Source organism: Leucoraja erinacea, chromosome 31 (genome assembly GCF_028641065.1).
Source record: "Leucoraja erinacea ecotype New England chromosome 31, Leri_hhj_1, whole genome shotgun sequence".
In the NCBI taxonomy this organism is placed as follows: Eukaryota; Metazoa; Chordata; class Chondrichthyes; order Rajiformes; family Rajidae; genus Leucoraja; species Leucoraja erinaceus.
This window is the reverse complement of record NC_073407.1, coordinates 15,859,233-15,875,339: the sequence shown is the minus strand read 5'-3', so window position 1 is coordinate 15,875,339 and position 16,107 is coordinate 15,859,233. Positions and strand designations below refer to the sequence as shown.

Below are 16,107 nucleotides of genomic sequence, written 5' to 3'. Positions count from 1 at the left end.
AAGCCATTTTGCACTGATAATATTCTATTTACCAAATCACAGAACATTTATAACACAGATATTCATTAAAGAGTCTTATAGAATGTAACACGCCCTTTGGCTCAACTCATCCTTGCCGACCAAGATGCCCATCGAAGCAAGTTCTATTTGGCTGTGTTTGGCCATATGCCTCTGCACCTTTTCTATCCATGTACCTGACCAAATGTATTTTAAATGTTGCTATTGTACCTGTCTCAACTACTTCCTCTGGCAGTTTGTTCCATATACCCATCACCAATAGTGTGAAAAAGTTGCCCCTCAGTTTCCTGTTAAATCTTTCCATTCTCACCTTAAATCTATCTCCACTAGTTCTTGGTTCCCCTACCCTGGGTGAAAAGATGCTGTGCATCCTATGTGCTCCTCTCATGATTTTATACACCCCTGCAAGATCACTACTCAGCCTCCTGCGTGCCAAGGAATGGAGTCCGAGCCTGCCCAACCTTTCCCTACGGCTCAGAACCTCGAGTCCTAGCAACATCCTCTTAAATTATTTCTGTGCTCTTTCCAGCGTAATGACATCTTCCCTGTAGCAGGGCAACCACAACTGAACACAACATTCCAAGAACGCCAACGTTTTGTACAACTGTAGCATAACGTCCCAATGTCTGTACTCAATTCCCTGACTGACGATGTACCCACCCCTTTGACAGTTTTCCCAGAATAGAAGCAAAGAATGCGATTAGGAAAAGAAAATGCTGATCTATCACGCAATGCACTGCGCAGATGTGGCTTTGATCGGCAAAACAGCTGCTGACCTTCACAATGCGTCATGGAATATGGTCTGGTTTTCATTTTCGATCAGAAGCACAATTAACCATCACAATTAGCTTGACCTTTGTGACTTATTGCCCAGTTTCACAACGTCACCAGATATCGTGCGTTTCATTTTCATCCCTCTGTCAGGGAGACAAATCAATGAATCAGTCTCCGTACAAGCCCAGATATGTGACTGACCCCTGCAATGTCTGCATAGTGAGGCCAAATGTTCCATAATGTCCAAGTGTTTTAGCCGTTGATTGATGCCACCAAGGGTGGCACGGTGGCGCAGCGGTAGAGTTGCTGCCCTACAGCGCTTGCAGCGCCGGAGACCCGGGTTCGATCCCAACTACGAGTGCCGTCTGTACAGAGTTTGTACGTTCTCCCCATGACCTGCGTAGGTTTTCCCCGAGATCTTCTGGTTTCCAAAGACGTACAGGTTTGTAGGTTAATTGGCTTGGTAAAATGTAAAAATTGTCCCTAGTGGGTGTAGGATGGTGTTAATATGTGGGGATCGCTGGTCGGCACGGACCTGGTGGGCCTATATCTCTAAACTAAACTAAACACTGACCTTTGACACTGACACCACCCATCTGTAATCAAATCCCCACTCCTCACTTGTGTCTCCCTATCACTATCAGGCATTGACCCATTCCCACTTCTTTCTTCCACCAAATCTATCAGCCTGAAGAAGGGTCCTGATCTGAGAAGGGACTTCAGGCATTCCCTCCACAGATGCAGCCAGACATGATGAGATCTTCCAGCACCTGATGTGTTGCTCAAGTTGCAGCATCTGGAGTTCCCTGTGTCTCCAAAAGCAACAAGCCATTCAATACAGTCTGAAGATTGTCTGCATTACAAGTACACACCATGGCTGGATCAGCATGTAGTGAAGAGAGATAAACTCTCTCTCCTTTGCCAGCACCTGGAGATGACAATGTTGCCCAAACACAGCAAAAATGTGGAAGCCCATTAATCCTACACTTCCCCAGGTTTCTACTGATACTGATCCAAGTTCTCCAGGGACATTGCACCACCCGCTGAGATACTACAACACTTTGTGTACTTTTTTAAGAAACTGCAAGCCCGTCAGAAAAAACAGGGGTCACAATTTAAGAAAAAGGGGTAGGCCATTTAGGACTGAGATGAAGAAAAACCTTTTCACCCAGAGTGTTGTGAATCTGTGGAATTCTCTGCCACAGAGGCAGTGGAGGCCAATTCACTGGATGTTTTCAAGAGAGAGTTAAATTTAGCTCTTAGGGCTAACGGAATCAAGGGATATGGGGGTAAAGCAGGAACGGGGTACTGATTTTGGATGATCAACCATGATCATATTGAATGGCGGTGCTGGCTCGAAGGGCCGAATGGCCTACGCCTGCACCTATTTTCTATGTTTCTATGATACAAACCTAGCTTGACATCTATAATGTTCTCAAAGGGGAATTGAGTCCAAACCTCTTCATTATCTGCTGACTAAACTCATGGATTCCTCAGCAAAGCAACCTCAAGCTGTGGGCCTGGCCTTGTTCTCGTTAAAATTATACTATTAGAATCAGAGTCACAAAGACGTACAGGTTTGTAGGTTAATTGACTTGGTATAAGTGTACATTGTACCTAGGCAGGGGTAGGATAGGGTTAATGTGCGGGGATCGCTGGTCGGTGCGGACTCGCTGGGCCAAAGGGCCAGTCTCCGCACTGTATCGCTAAACTAAACTAAACTAAAACTGATGCCCTGCTAACATTTCCTTTTACGTTTACTGTAAAGACTATTCACTCGCAGGCCACAGAGGCCACTATCAACTCAGTGATTGGGCGTTTAAACTGTGGGCATGCTCAGCCATTTCAGAGTGAATTCTTGTGGATGAAAAGAAACTTATCAGCCAGGCCAGGTAAGAACACTAATGAATCAGTTGTGGAGCCAAAAGGAACTGCAGAGGCTGGCATCGTGAGCAGATCGCAAAGTGTTGGAGGAACTCAGTGGGTCAGGCAGCATCTGTGGAGGGATTGGACAGACGACGTTTCATGTCAGGTTCCTCCTTCAGACTCAAATATCCTTTTCACCCAGATATGTAAAGCATCATGGAGAGATAAGGACACCAGTGGAACACCTCTCCTGTTCATCCCCACTTTGGAGTGTGATCCTAAAATAGCCTCTACCCTTCCTGAGATAAGGGGCTCCAGCCATTCACACCCCCTTTCAAGGATCTTTTTCACCCCTGTCATTCCCCCTTCTCCTCTCTCCTCAGGCAGAAGATACAACAGGTTGAAAGTGCAAACCACCAGATTCAGGAACAGTTTCCTTCCCGCTGTTATCAGTCTACTGGAAGATGGATTGTCCCGATCTTCCAACCTACCTTATTGCGGACGTTGCGCTTTTTTCTCCGTAACTGTGACACTACAACAGGGAAACATTATACTCTGGTATTTTTGTTCATGTAGGTCACGGGGAGAACGTATAAACTCCGTACAGACAGCACCCGTAGTCGGAATCAAACCCGTGTATCAGGCGCTGCAAGCGCTGTAAGGCAGCAACTCTACTGCTGTGCCACGGTGCCACCAGATGTACGACACACTTTGTGCTTACCCCACACGTTCAGGTAATGGCTCTTCTCTGTCTTCCCAGCATCGTTTGAAGCCTTGCAGGTGTAGCGTCCAGCATCTTGGACTCGAGCACTCTTGATCTAAGTGACCAACACAAATATTCCAGTGTTTCTCTCAGGCTGAAGTACTTCTGACTTGTAAACGGTGCTTAGTCTTGCTAATAATCTGAGACCTAAGACCACAGAGACCACAGAGAGTGGTTAGTCTGTGGAATTCTCTGCCTCAGAGGGTGGTGGAGGCAGGTTCTCTGGATGCTTCCAAGAGAGAGCTAGATAGGGCTCTTAAAAATAGCGGAGTCAGGGGATATGGGGAGAAGGCAGGAACGGGGTACTGATTGAGGATGATCAGCCATGATCACATTGAATGGCGGTGCTGGCTCAAAAGGCCAAATGGCCAACTCCTGCACCTATTGTCTATTGTCTATAGACCACACAGGGAACTGCAAGGGTGTAGATTCCCAGGCATTTAATAAAACGGGTTATGTGGATCACAGTGTTCAAGTCCATGGTGGAACTTCACATCATTATTCGAGTACACAAGCTTGTTATTGGGAGCAGCAAATACGTATTGAGAGAATGACACAGAGCTGGTCTAAAGTGCCATAAAAGGAAAAGATTACAGAAACAGGAAATCTGAAACAAGTCCAAAAACAATAGAAATGCCCAACAAGTTGAGCGGTAACAGTGAATACTTCAGGTCAATGATCCTTCAGCGAAGCTTTTAGGTTAAATTCGCAGCATAACGCAATATCCAGAACTATATCCTGCACCCAATAAAGGTTTCATAACAATCGCACTCTAGTCACAGGGTGGATAGGGACTTGCAGCGAGGTGGGTGAGATGATGATTAAGAGGCCAGCAACCTAGATAATACAGGAAATAGGAACAGAGAATTTTATTGGGGATCTTTGAAAGATTAGTATAACTGGGGGCATGCAAGTGATTCAGCCACATTATTCATTCTGACTGAAGGTTCAAACACCTGGAGACGTAATGAAATGTAATGAAAATGAATGCATTTCGTTGTCTCTGTACTGTACACTGACAATGACAATTAAAATTGAATCTGAATCTGAATCTGAAACAGGGTTAAGGAGTAAATGACCTTGGAGTACCTTGGAAGTGAACAACGAGAGCTGATATTGGGGGGAAAAAGAGTCAAAGTCATGGAGTCGTACAGCGCAGTAGCAGGCCCTTCAGCCCATCGTGTCGATTCAAGAGGGACCTCAGGCATAACTTTTTCACAGAGTCCATATTTGGAATGAGCTGCCAGAGGAAGCTGTAGAAATGGGTACAATTATGACTCTTAAAAGACATTTGGACAGATATATGGATTGGAAGGTTTTAGAAGGATATTGGCCAAATGCAGGCAAAAGGGAATAGCCCGGTATGCCATATTGGCATGGACTATTTGAGCCGAAAAGACCTGTTTCCATGTTGTACAGCTCTACAAGCCCACAGATCAATAAACCCAGGCTCATTTGTCCTGTGATATTCTATGACGGGGAGGGATGGAGATAGTCCGGGTATGCACCAAATCATCTACCTATTTATTTACCAACCAAGGTGTCAGCAGACTGATCTCCTGACCATTAGCTTGGACGTTATTTCTAGAATTTTGATGTGCATATCTTTGGTTGCCATGTTTCTCAAATTATTTGAATTTGGTTCTTCCTGGGGTGAAAAGGTAATATAAAAATACTAATTATTTTCCTAGATGCCCAATCATCCATGGTTCAGGCTCAAGGCAAAGCTCTTCATAGTAAGACCAAAGACTCCCTGGCAATTCTAACCTGGATGAGACTGTCGTTTTGGCTGAACACCAGGCCAGCGTGCCTGGCCAGAGGTTGTCCATCCTTTGTCCAGGTGAGGGTGGGTGGAGGGACCGCTTGACTCTGGCACTCCAAGCTCACAGAACCATTCAGAGTGATGGACACATTCTGCTCCTGCCCCAGGATGGTGGGTGGAACTACAAGACAAAACGGGTAAAATTAAACCTTGCTCGATCCGTCAACGGGTAAAGAACTTGTATAAAGAACTTTGGGGGATGTCATGGCCATCAAAGGAAAGTGTCTCACTGGATGCTGGAAACATGAGCACAATACAGAGCGCTGCAGGAACTCAGTGGGTCTGAAGAAAGGTCCCAATCCGAAATATTGTGTCTATTCCCTCTACAGATGCTGCCTGACCCATATCCATGTGCCTTTGGACAGGCAGGGGACGCAGGGGGATTGATCATGTGCAGGAGGATAAGAGTTGGTCTTTGCATCATGTTGGACAGAGACTTTGTGGAATCAAAAGGCCTGCTCCAATGCTGTACTGTTCTATGCTTTGTGATCTTGTGATTTCCTCCTGCACTGTGTTTAGGTCAAGGTTCCAGCATCTGCAGTTCCTTGTGTCTCCCCTTTAGCCCTTTGGTCTTTGTTTAAGAGTATCTGGGCGAAAGTTGCAACCTTTGCAACAAGTGGAATCTGCACGCACCAAGCACTGGCCCCTAGTTTTCCCAGTTAATATCTAACGCCCTATGAAAAGGATGGGGGTGACAGCACTCCATGTCAGTAGCTTACTCCGTGGTGGTTTACTGAGTTCACTCCCAACAAAGAGGAGAGTGCAGAGCCTCTCCAAGTGGACGAGGGGAGAGGAGTGGCGCCCTACACCCAATCTTAACCTCAGGTCAAGACCCACTTACGATAAACTTGCAGGTGGATCTCGGCTTGGTCCTCTCCAGCGGAATTTGCAGCAATGCAAGTGTATGTTCCCGAATCGGAGTGATGGGCGCTGGCCAAGGACAGAATCTGGCCGTTCGAGAAAAACTACACAAGGAGAAAACATTCTCAGTTCCAGCGGCAAAAACAATCAAGGTACAAAGAGGATGCAACCACATCACCTGAAGGTCGTTGCAGAAGAGAAAACGGGGAAGAGGTAAACCTAAATACAAACAAACCCCAAAAGCCAAATAAGGTCATAAGTGATAGAACATTAGGCCATTCGACCCATCAAGTCTACTTCGCCATCCAACCATGGCTGATCTATCTCTCCCTCCTAACCCCATTCTCCTGCCTTCTCCCCATAACCTCTGACACTTGAACTAATCAAAAATATACTTATCTCTGCCTTAAAAATATCCACTGACTTGGCCTCCAGAGCCTTGTGTGGCAAAGAATTCTACAGATTCACCCTCATACTCATAATGCAATGAGGTTATTAATTTATTGTGTTTTCGATTATTATATGTTTATCTATGTGTTAATACGTTTACGGGCCAGTTAAGCTGCAGCAAGTAAGAGTTTCATTGTTCTGTTGTCAGTATATATACGACAATCAAAGGGCAGCACAGTGGCACAGTATTGCTGCTACCTCACAGCGCCAGAGAACCAGGTTCGATCCTGACCTCGGGTACTGTCTTGGTGGAGTTGCATGTTCTCCCTGTGACCGCGTGGGTTTCCTCCGAGTGCTCTGATTTCCTCCCATATCTCAAAGACAAGCGGGTTTGTAGGTTGAACGGCCTCTGACAATTGCCTTGTGTGTGTAGGGAGTGGATGCAAAAGTGGGAGTATATAGAACTAGTGTGAATGGGTGAGCGATGGCTGGCGTGCACTTGGAAGGGCCAGCTTCCATGCAGTATCTATAAACTAAACACTCTAGACTGTCAACCAGCTACTTCAGGAGAGACAAGGAGGGTTCTGAGGTTTAATGTTCAATGCTGGCAGTGGTAGCTTGTAACCAGTTTGAGATATCTACTTCATGAGAAACATGCACGTTTGTGTACCCATCAATTCAGATCTGGGAAAACAAACTCCACTCACCTTCAGCCTTTCACTCATCATAATAACAAGAGTTTCATCTTTCAACCACGTCACTGTGGGCTCAGGGACCCCTGCAGCCTCACATTGGAGGTCCACGTGTTCGTTCAGAAGGACCGAGACCTTGTCCAAAACTGCTGAGATCACCGGTGGGACTGCAAGTGGAAAGCGAGAACCGACATTTTACTAGGACTACATGCAACCCTTCGATGGAGGAGCAGTTACCATTAGTATCTTCAGTATGACATTGGGGGGGGTGCAAGGATTAAGCAGCACACACACTCCAGTGTGGAAACAAGGCTGAGTAGCCGTGCAGGAACAAGTTTAAAAGCATGGAGGGGAATAGACAGGGCAAATGCACAGAATCTTTTTCACAGGGTAGTAGAACCATGAAATAGAGAGGTTGGGTTTAACGTGGGAGGGGGAAGATTTAATAGGAACCTGAGGTGCAACTTTTTCACACATGGGGTGGTAGGGTATATGTAACGAGCTACCAGAGGACGTAGTCGATGCAGGTACAAGAACAATACTTAAAAGACATTTGGACAGGTACATGGATTTGAAAAGTTTCGAAGGATGTGGACCAAACACAGATAAATGGGAGTAGCATAAATGCAGCATCTTGGTTGGCATGGGAGAGTTTGGGAGAGTCTGTTTCCATGCTGTATGACTCTATGACCTTGATACACCAATACTAACGCGGGGACTCAGCAAAACTAGTCTACATATCAAACAAAATGTGCTACTGGAAAGATAACAAGGAAACTGATAAAATTGCAATTTGGTACGAGTCATTTGTATGGGAATGTAAATGCAAGACATTGTTTTCGAATTACAATTCATTTTTCTGCTTCGATAGTTTGATATCTCCAGATTATGGGTCAACCGAGCCAGACAGAGCAGTCAGAGACCCTCCCCCAAATAGCCAGCTAATATTTTGCAGATAATGGTGCCTTGGTGTCGGTATATTTTTGTCTCCTGCACCAAGATAGTGATAAACATTGCTACCCAGGCAGATTATAACATACATGAGTACAACAGGTGGGGATCATGGAAAGAACGTTCATGTTGCGGCCCTGTTTCTACCAATTATTCCACCACCACGCACAAGAAGCCAAGAAGGTTAATTCCCGGGATGGCGGGACTGTCATATGCTGAGAGAATGGAGCAGCTGGGCTTGTACACTCTGGAGTTTAGAAGGATGAGGGGGTTTTTCATTGAAACATATAAGATTGTTAAGGGTTTGGACACGCTAGAGGCAGGAAACATGTTCCCGATGTTGGGGGAGTCCAGAACTAGGGGCCACAGTTTAAGAATAAGGAGTAAGCCATTTAGAACGGAGACGAGGAAACACTTTCTCTCACAGAGAGTGGTGAGTCTGTGGAATTCTCTGCCTCGGAGGGCGGTGGAGGCGAGTTCTCTGGAAGCTTTCAAGAGAGAGCTAGATAGGGTTCTTAAAAATAGTGGAGTCAGGGGATATGGGGCGAAGGCAGGAACGGGGTACTGATTGGGGATGATCAGCCATGATCACATTGAATGGTGGTGCTGGCTCGAATGACCTACTACTCCTGCACCTATTGTCTATTGTCTATTGAAGCGCAAGACAGCCAGATGCCGAGAAGTGTGTTCAGCTCTCGCTGAACAACTTCTAATCTTGTGTGTGGACTCGATAAGAAGCAGTAGTACAACAGGTAGTGCAAAAAGAGAGAATAAGCACTGTACGGAATGTACTGTCACAGCTACAAAGAGAGTGCAGATAAAATAAAGTGTAAGGGCTGCAATGAGGTAGATTGGAAGATTTGGATTACACCTTTAACAAATGTGAGGTTTGTTCAAGTGTCTGATAGCAGAGGGAAAGAAGCTGTTCCTGAGTCTGGTGGTGCGTGATTTCTGTCTGACAGGAGAGGGGATTAAATGGTGAAAAAAGTCCTTGATTATGTTGGCTGCTTTTCCGAAGCATTGTAACGTGTAGATTGGAGTTGATGGGGGCCGGGGGGGGGAGGGGGGTGGGGGGGGGGCTGCTTTGTGTGAATGACTGGGCTGTGCCCATGACTTTCTTCAGTTTCTTGTCTCGGACAGGACAATTGCTGGACCAAATTGTAATGCTATCTATAGTGCATCTGTAGAAATTGGGGAAGAGTCATTGGAGATATGCAGGATTTCGTATACATGTCGGATGCTAAAACAGTGCAAGGTAATCTTGCTCTGGATTTCTTTACTTAACCGAGAAAACGTCGACCTCAGCTCAGTACTTTTCCCATAACATTGCTGCTACATTAATTGAATGAGGAATTATGCTGTACAAGGAGACACAAGAGACTGCAGATGCTGGAATCTTGAGCAAAACACAAAGTGCTGGAGGAACTCAACATCTGTGGAGGCAATGGACAGGCTACATTTTGGGTCGAGACCCTTCTTCAGACTGATGAAGACCCAAACACATTGTCCATCCATTCTCTCCGCAGATGCTGCCTGATCCATTGAGTTCCCCCAATGCTTTGTGTTTGAATTATATGTATTACGACAGACTGCTTCACATTAAGAGATACAGTGTATAGAATCCAGCTCACCATAGACGTGTAAAGTATATAGTAGTTCTGTGCTGCCACCCACACTGGATGCCACGCAGCGATAGAGGCCTCTATCAGACACCTGGACATTGTGTATTTGTAGAATACCTCCGTCCTCCAGCACACTGACACCTGCCGTACTTGTGATCAACTGGTTTCCCTTGAGCCAAGTCAACACTAAATAACGAAGGAACAGCAATCAGTTAATGTCAGAGATAGTAAGCAAGATAACTATCAAAGCCCCACATGTCTATAGATACATTAAGGGTAATGAGCTTAGAACTTCAATACGTTCAAACCCAGGCCATCAAAATAAAGTGTTGGATATGTGTGGAATGGCAGAGATAGATGGGAGGCAAATGCATGACAATTATAATGGTGCCATGTAACAACTTTTCCCATAACATTGCAACGGGATCCTGGATTTTCTTTCTGAAAGATCACAGTCTGTGCGGGTGGGGAAGAACACCTCCTCGGTCATCACATTGAGCACCGGCTCCCCTCAGGGCTGTGTCCTGAGTCCGCTGCTCTTTACATTGATGACACATGACTGTGTCGCCAGGTCCACTACTAACCATATCATCAAATACGCGGATGACACAACAGTAGTGGGCCTCATCCGCAATAACGACGACCAGGCATATAGAGAGGAGGTGGAACAGCTGGTGAATTGGTGCAGCAGGAACAACCTTCTCCTAAATGTGAACAAAACCAAGGAGATTGTCGTTGATTTCAGAAGGAAAATTCAGCCCAGTCACACTCCACTTTGCATCAACAACTCAGCAGTGGAGCAGGTGAAAAGCATCAAGTTCCTGGGGGTGCATATAACGGACACCTTAAACTGGTCCACAAACATTACATCTCTGGCAAAACGGGCACAGCAGCGGTTGTACTTCCTCCGCAGGTTGAGAAGTTTACACCTCCACCCTCCCATCCTCGCCACTTTCTACAGAAGCACAATTGAGTCGGTCCTGACCAGCTGCATCTCCACGTGGTGCGGCAGCTGTACAGCTGCGGACTGGAAGTGCCTTCAGAGAGTGGTGAGGACAGCGGAAAAAATCACTGGGACTTCTCTTCCTTCCATCATGGACATGGGGTACAAGCGCTGTCTGAGTAGAGCTAAGGGCATTATCAGAGCCCACACACACCCACAATTCATACTGCTTAACTCTGGGAGGAGGTATCGCAGCATGAAGAGCGGGACAACCAGGTTCTGCAACAGCTTCATCCCCCAGGCCATAAGATTACTGAACAATCAAAAAAACCGAGGCTAGAACTTTTTAAATATCGTCACTTTTAAAAACTTTTTAATATATATTTATTTTACAGAACCATGCGCATGACGCATTTTTATGGACGCACCTGGAACTTTTAACTTTTAACTGATTTTGGAGAGTAAAATGCAACGAAATTTCGTTCAAGGTGCACTGTGTCTAGGTGTATATCTGAATGACAATAAAGTTTTCATTCATTCATTCATTCAACTGTGGCGATGAGACCACACTAGGAAAAACATTTTTGGAGAGGCTGAAACCATATGTGCATGTAACACATTTCTACATTTTTTTGTTTAGTTTAGTTCAGAGATGCAGCGTGGAAACAGGCCCTTCGGCCCACCGAGTCCATGCCGACCAGCGATCCCCGCACATTTGCACTATCCGACACACATTAGGGACACTTTACAATGATACCAAGCCAATTAACCTACAGCCCCCGATCAGTCTGAAGAAGGGTTTCGGCCCGAAACGTTGCCTATTTCCTTCGCTCCATAGATGCTGCTGCAAAACCTGTATGACTTAGGAGTGTGGGAGGAAACCCGAGATCCTGGAGAAAACTCACACAGGTCACACACAGAATGTACAACCTCTGTACAGAATGCACCCTTAGTCAGGATCAAACCTGGGTCCCTGGCGTTGTAGGGCAGCAACTGCACCACCGTGCCGCCCAATATTCTTGATATCTAACTAAATTTCTAATTGTTTTGTTGAAATTACAATGCCGTTACTCTGTCATAGCCCCAAGGCATAAAGGAATAATGTGACTCAAACAATGAGGTTTCACTTCAGACTCACCAGGTGTCGGGGCTCCTGTGGCAATGCAGTTAAAGGTCACCGAGTGATTCACAATGACACTTTTATTTGTATCAGCAGACGCATCGATAACAGGAAGGTCTGAAATACAAAAACCAAACAGCAAAAAATAATGATTCAACGTAATATTATTTTATAAACATGTTCTGAGATGTAAAAGCTGGACAAATGTACCCAGAACAACTCTCTCTCTATATATATCGTGAAGCACATGAACCTGGTTATATTTGGAACATTATGATGCATTTGAGGTATTTGACAATTTTCTGTGTAGGAAGGAACTGCAGTTGCTGGTTTAAACCGAAGATAGATACAAAAAGCTGGAGTAACTCAGCGGGTCAGACAGCATCTCTGGAGAAAAGGAATAGGTGACGTTTCGGGTCGAGACTCTTCTTCTGTGGTTGTCCACAACCTCAAACAGTTCTTTTCTTAATTTCCCCATTGAATACAATGTGACAGAGTGAGATTTTAAGTGGGAAAAGGTGCAGAAGCGATTCACCAGGATGTTACCTGGGCTTGCGTTATCGGGAGTAGTTGGGACATTTTTCGTTATAACATAGGAATGACATTATTGAGGTGTTTTAAGATCAAGACAGGCATGGATAAGATGAATGCTCACAGCTTCCTCACAGGTTAGACAATTCTAATATTAGAGAGCAAGCTGAGAGAGGAGAGATTTAAGAGGGACCTCAAGAGGTAACTTTCTAACTCAAAGGGTCACCTCTATGTGGCAGGAGCTGCCAGAGGAAGCTATAGAAGTGGATCCAATTAGGATTTTTAAAAGTTAATTGTACATATATATGGATAGGGAGGGGTTAGAGGGCAGTGGGCCAAATGCAGGCAAATGGGACTAGCCCTTTATACCAACTTGGTCAGCATGGACAAGGTGGGCTAAAGGGTCTGTTGCTGTACAACCCTATGACTCTATTAACAAGGACGAAGAATAGAGAACTCTACCTTTCCCACTTACACTTGCCCTGTGGGGGCTGTGATCACCCCGTCTCCACTTCAAACATTAAACAGTACAGCACGGGACCAGTCCCTTCGGCCCACCATAAACCACTTCTATCAGCTCTCCCCACAACCCCCGGCGTTCCAGAGAAAGCAAGTATGTCCACCCCCTCTCTGCAGCTGATATCCCCGAATCCAGGCATCATTTTGTTCTGCACCCTTTCCAAAGCCTCCACATCCTTCCTGTATTGGGGCAACCAGAACTGCATGCAATGCTCCAAATGTGGCCGAACCAAACTCTAATAAACTTGTATCATGACTTCCTGACGTAATCTCATTGATTCGTTGAAATTGGATGTCAAGAAAGGAAATGCTTTTTAATATCCTTGAAAGGGAGGAGCTGATGGAATACCTGCTCACTGTATGGGTTTTTTTTAATATTGTGGGGAAGTATAATTTTCTCCAAAACTTACCAAATACGATTAGACGGACATCTTGCTCAGATTCCCCTGCCTCATTGTTGCCTACACAAGAATAAATGCCGCCATCATTTTGAGTCACCCGGCCAATCTGTGAACCAAAATAGAAGATTGGTTTAGAAAGAACAACGTCTGAGGGTGAATCACAACTAAAGCCAACTTTGGATTCGAGTTTCTGTCAAACTCTCCCACTGTCTGTCAGTCTCTTTCTTCTCCGCGAGTTGTCAGTCTCTTTTGGCTTTATATCTTCCTTCGTTTTCACCTATCGGGAATAAGTCTTTTCTCTACTGAAGCAAAGTTTCAGGGCCGGAGACCCAGGTTCGATCCTGATCATGGGTTGTACTTTCCCCCCCGTGACCTGCGTGGGTTTTCTCCGGGAGCTCCGGTTTCCTCCCACACTCCAAAGACGTAAAGGTTTGTAGGTTAATTGGCTTGGTAAAATTGTAAATTGTCCCTATTGTGTGTTGGATAGTGTCAGCACAGACTCGGTGGGCCTAAGGGCCTGTTTCCGCGCTGTACCTCTAAACTAAACTAATCGAGGTTATGGTGAGTGGATGGGAGTGTGGGAAATGGAGACCCAGTGAGTGGATGCGAGCATAGGAAGCAGGAAGTGTGGGAAGTGGGGCTTGTGGAAGTGAGCAAAGGCAAACATCACCTTGACCCAGATGCCAAAACTATTGGGATTTCCAATGAAGGGTCTGAAATGTCATCTGTCCATTCCCTCCACAGATGCTGCCCGACACTCTGGGTTACTCCTGCACTGTGTGTTTTGGTCGGGATTTCCCAATGGTCGGATGATGGATGGTACTGTTTTATCAGTTTCAATATATAATCAGCTGAAATTGTCTGGCAAGTTAAGTCTGACTGCAGCACCTGTGACACCGCTAGTGAAAATGAGTACAAGGCTCAATCTCAGTCATGGAGCCGGGGAAATCTGTAGCACAGAGCAGGCCCTTCAGCCCACTGATCCATGCTGACCATCAACCTACATTAATCCAATTCTATATTTCTCATAACCTCCCCCCCCCCCCCACCTCCTCCAAAATGCCACCATTCACCGACACACCAGGAGTAATTTACAGTCAACAATTAACCTGCCAAACCACACATCTCGGAAAACCGGATCGCTGGAGGAATCCCGCATGTTGACAGGGAAAGGTGGAATGACTACGCAGACAATGCCAGAGGTCAGGATTGGAGCTGGATCTTAGCTGCAGTGCAGATCCCCTCTTAAGGTCATACGGTCATAAGTGATAGGAGTAAAATTAGGCCACTCGGCCCATCAAGTCTACTCCACCATTCAATCATGGCTGACCTGTCTCTCCCTCCTAACCCCATTTTCCTGCCTTCTCTCCATAACCTCTGACACCTGTACTAATCAATATATAATCAATTGCTCTTCCTGCATCAATCAATGGTCATTCGGGAACAGTTCAATCCTGTGTGGATAGAATGTCATTACTCACCATAAGGATCCCATTTGTCCTGGGGAGCATCTGTCCGCCCTTCAGCCAGGTGATCAAGGGCGTTGGGATTCCAGTAACCGAGCACTCCAATGTAACAGACTGACCCGTGACCACAGTCCGACTCTCAGTCCCCACAATCTTCACCTCCGGAGGAACTAGACACCAAACACAGGCAACAATTATGTCTCCTCATTATAGCGATTCAAGCTAATAAGGAAATATTGTAGAGGAAGTTAACGATATGCATAAAATGGCAAGTGATATAAGATTATATTTCTGCACATGTGTAGGAAGGAACTGTAGATGCTGGTCTAAACTGAAGATAGACACAAAAAGCTGGAGTAACTCAGTCTGAAGAAGGGTCTCGACCCGAAACGTCACCCATTCCTTCCCTCCAGAGATGCTGCTTGTCCTGCTGAGTTACTCCAGCTTTTTGTGTCATATTTCTGTACATGTTGTTTTCCTGTCCTGCCATTTCATGAGCTCAATGTGGGTTTGTTTAAAATTGTGCATTTAGTTTGTACCAGGTGTATGACAGAACAGGAGCAGGACTTAACCACACAACCTGCTTTGTCTGTGAATGAATCTGTGTGCTGGGCACAGGACGGATCTTCAGCGATATGCGCACACACAGGAACCCGAAGCCGTTCACTCTCTGGTATTCACGGGCACGGAACTCCCTATCATCTAAAGGATCTACAGGAGACGCAGTCTCAAAAAGGCAGCCTACATCATCAAAGACCCACTGAGCTGCAGTAAGAATGTTCTTGTTCTGTTGCTGGTGCACATGATAATTAAACGTCCTTGATTCGCTTCATCTGCTCTGCTCCTCATTGAGATCATATCAATCCCATCTTGCCCTCAGCTTCACTTTCCTGATGGTTCTGAATGTATTCAAATTTGAGACAGATAATGGCATTAATCAAATCCAGAGACAAAAGAGTGATGATTTTTCCATGTGAAGTGTGTTTCATTGCGAAACTATTTCAGTTGCCCCCATTCAAACTAGTCTCAGTTGCTTTGACCCTCCCCATCTCTCTTTTCTAGCTTTCTCCTCCCCTGCTCCATCAGTCTGGAGATGGGCCCTGACATGAAATATAGTCTGTCCATTTGCTCGATTGATGCTGCCGAACCTGCCGAGTTCCCCCAGCACTTTGTGTTTTATTAAGTGGAACAACATGGAACAGTACAGTGTTCAAGAAGGAACTGCAGATGCTGGAAGATCGAAGGTACACAAAAATGCTGGAGAAACTCAGCGGGTGCGGCAGCATCTATGGAGCGAAGGAAATAGGTGACGTTTCGTCCCGAAACGTCACCTATTTCCTTCGCTCCATAGATGCTGCTGCACCCGCT

General features: G+C 45.6%; 1 protein-coding gene across 1 annotated transcript in view; it reads right to left on the bottom strand.

The window, feature by feature from the left end:
• The window catches only part of LOC129711986 (hemicentin-1-like), a 238,407-nt gene that overhangs the window by 116,643 nt on the left and 105,657 nt on the right, over nt 1–16,107 (bottom strand). Inside the window, exons 35-42 of the mRNA XM_055660084.1 lie at nt 14,755–14,909; nt 13,283–13,379; nt 11,841–11,939; nt 9,769–9,945; nt 7,202–7,353; nt 6,085–6,208; nt 5,189–5,364; nt 3,380–3,476 (exon numbers count right to left, since the gene is read on the bottom strand). Coding sequence (XP_055516059.1) covers nt 3,380–3,476; nt 5,189–5,364; nt 6,085–6,208; nt 7,202–7,353; nt 9,769–9,945; nt 11,841–11,939; nt 13,283–13,379; nt 14,755–14,909 — 1,077 coding nt within the window. The remainder of the gene's footprint in view (nt 1–3,379; nt 3,477–5,188; nt 5,365–6,084; nt 6,209–7,201; nt 7,354–9,768; nt 9,946–11,840; nt 11,940–13,282; nt 13,380–14,754; nt 14,910–16,107) is intronic.